This window comes from Tenebrio molitor, chromosome 8, assembly GCF_963966145.1.
Source record: "Tenebrio molitor chromosome 8, icTenMoli1.1, whole genome shotgun sequence".
NCBI classification, from domain to species: domain Eukaryota; kingdom Metazoa; phylum Arthropoda; class Insecta; order Coleoptera; family Tenebrionidae; genus Tenebrio; species Tenebrio molitor.
Genome location: NC_091053.1, coordinates 6,881,953 through 6,883,720, shown reverse-complemented (window position 1 = coordinate 6,883,720; position 1,768 = coordinate 6,881,953). Strand labels below are relative to the sequence as shown.

Here is a 1,768-nt window from a genome sequence, read left to right as displayed (position 1 = left end):
TTAAAATATTATCTTAACTCTGGTGTTGATCTTCGTGTGCGATTGCAAGAAGTTGGCAACCTTGCATCCAATACGTCAAAAGTCAAAATTTTGAAACGGTGTTTTGGTCCGAAAGTGTTCTATTTTCTCGATTTAAAGCCGTAGATACTCCTAACAATGGTTCTGGAAAGTACGATGATATGGTGAGTTAATAAAATATCCTCCAGCATCGAGAAAACCTGATATTGTCGGCTGATGTGTTCTTCTAACCTAAAATTATGTCAATGACTTTGCAATATCTTTGTTCTTTTTGTCCAGCGTCGACAACAGCGACTATATGAGAAATGGGGACTTCCTTCCGACTCGCTTACAAGCTCAGCAAGACGCAGTGAACCTGGTTTGCCACTCTAAAACCAGGTCAAATCCAGAAAATAACGTCGGATTGTTAACTCTAGCAAAGTAAGCCCCAACCACTCCAATCCAATCAATTCTACTCGTTTCTTTTAGCGTCGAAGTTTTGGCGACCCTGACGAGCGACGTGGGACGAATTTTATCGAAGCTGCACCAAGTCCAACCCAACGGTGACATCAACTTACACACTGGAATACGCATAGCTCATGTAAACACCAGTCTCCAAACTATCATTCTCTGTATTTCACTGATTCAATAATTGTAGTTAGCTCTTAAACATCGCCAAGGCAAGAATCACAAAATGCGCATTGTTGCTTTTGTTGGCAGCCCTGTAGCATCAGAGGAGAAGGAATTAGTAAAACTGGCCAAGAAGCTGAAAAAGGAGAAAGTCAACGTCGACATCGTCAGTTTTGGAGAGGATTACATCAACAGCGACGTCCTGACCACGTTCATCAACACTTTGAACGGAAAAGTGAGAGTGAGAGGGTCTAGGTTATGTTTTGACAGTTCTAATTTTTTTTCTCTAGGATGGCAGCAGTAGCCATCTTGTGACCGTACCGCCGGGTCCTCATCTATCCGACGCTTTGATCTCGTCACCAATCATCCAAGGAGAGGATGGAACCGGAGGGGCCGGTTTGGGAGCGTCAGGATTCGAATTTGGAGTCGATCCAAATGAGGATCCTGAATTGGCGCTGGCGTTGCGCGTATCTATGGAGGAACAGAGACAGAGACAGGAGGATGAAGCGCGCAGAGCCAAAGAAGCATCATCTGCTGATACCGTCAAAGCTTCACCAATTAAAGAAGAACCGAGCGAAGAGGCGATGTTGGAAAGGGCTCTAGCGATGTCTATGGAAGAAGACGCGGAGGCTGCTCCTGCAGGCGTACCAGCAGCTGTAGATTTCGCGAATATGACTGAAGATGAACAAATCGCTTTTGCTATGCAGATGTCGATGCAGGATGCGCGTGAGTAAAAAGTGTTTTGTAGGTTTTTTTTTTTCTAATCGAGTTTTGTGCAGAGGAATCGTCGAGTTCTGCCAAGAAAGATGAACCAATGGAAGTGGAAGGAGATGAAGACTATTCGGAAGTTATGAATGATCCAGCTTTTCTACAGAGTGTTTTAGAAAATTTACCAGGTGTAGACCCACAATCGGAAGCCATACGTCAAGCTGTGGGTAGTCTGAAGGACAAGAAAAAAGAAGAGAAGGATGACAAACAGAAGAAATAAGCTAAGTATTTAAGGATTTATAAGTTAGATGCATTTTTTACATTTATTTTGAACTAGTAGTGTGGTCTGTCAGTTCAATTAAATTATCAATAACCAGTTTGTGTTTTTGTGGAAGGTGTCCTTCAGCGATCTTCACCTGTCCACGAATCCCGC

At 43.2% G+C, this 1,768-nt stretch overlaps 1 protein-coding gene across 2 annotated transcripts; it reads left to right on the top strand.

The window, feature by feature from the left end:
- Positions 1-16: 16 nt before the first annotated feature.
- Rpn10 (regulatory particle non-ATPase 10) lies at positions 17-1,711 on the top strand. 2 transcript variants are annotated; one of them, XM_069056973.1, is made up of 6 exons: positions 17-182; positions 298-438; positions 487-598; positions 656-862; positions 918-1,353; positions 1,407-1,711. In XM_069056973.1, exons 1-6 carry the CDS (start codon positions 157-159, stop codon positions 1,613-1,615), a joined length of 1,131 nt encoding a protein of 376 aa, XP_068913074.1. In that variant the 5' UTR covers positions 17-156; the 3' UTR covers positions 1,616-1,711. The 2 variants fall into 2 exon arrangements, with proteins under 2 accessions (XP_068913074.1, XP_068913073.1); XM_069056972.1 differs by having other exon boundaries at positions 656-868.
- Positions 1,712-1,768: the final 57 nt, after the last annotated feature.

Coding starts and splice junctions, on each gene's coding strand:
- Rpn10 (XM_069056972.1), top strand. CDS start 157: ATGGTTCTGGAAAGTACGATGATATG. Junction 183..297: donor CTGGAAAGTACGATGATATG/GTGAGTTAATAA, acceptor CTTTTTGTCCAG/CGTCGACAACAGCGACTATA. Junction 439..486: donor GGATTGTTAACTCTAGCAAA/GTAAGCCCCAAC, acceptor CGTTTCTTTTAG/CGTCGAAGTTTTGGCGACCC.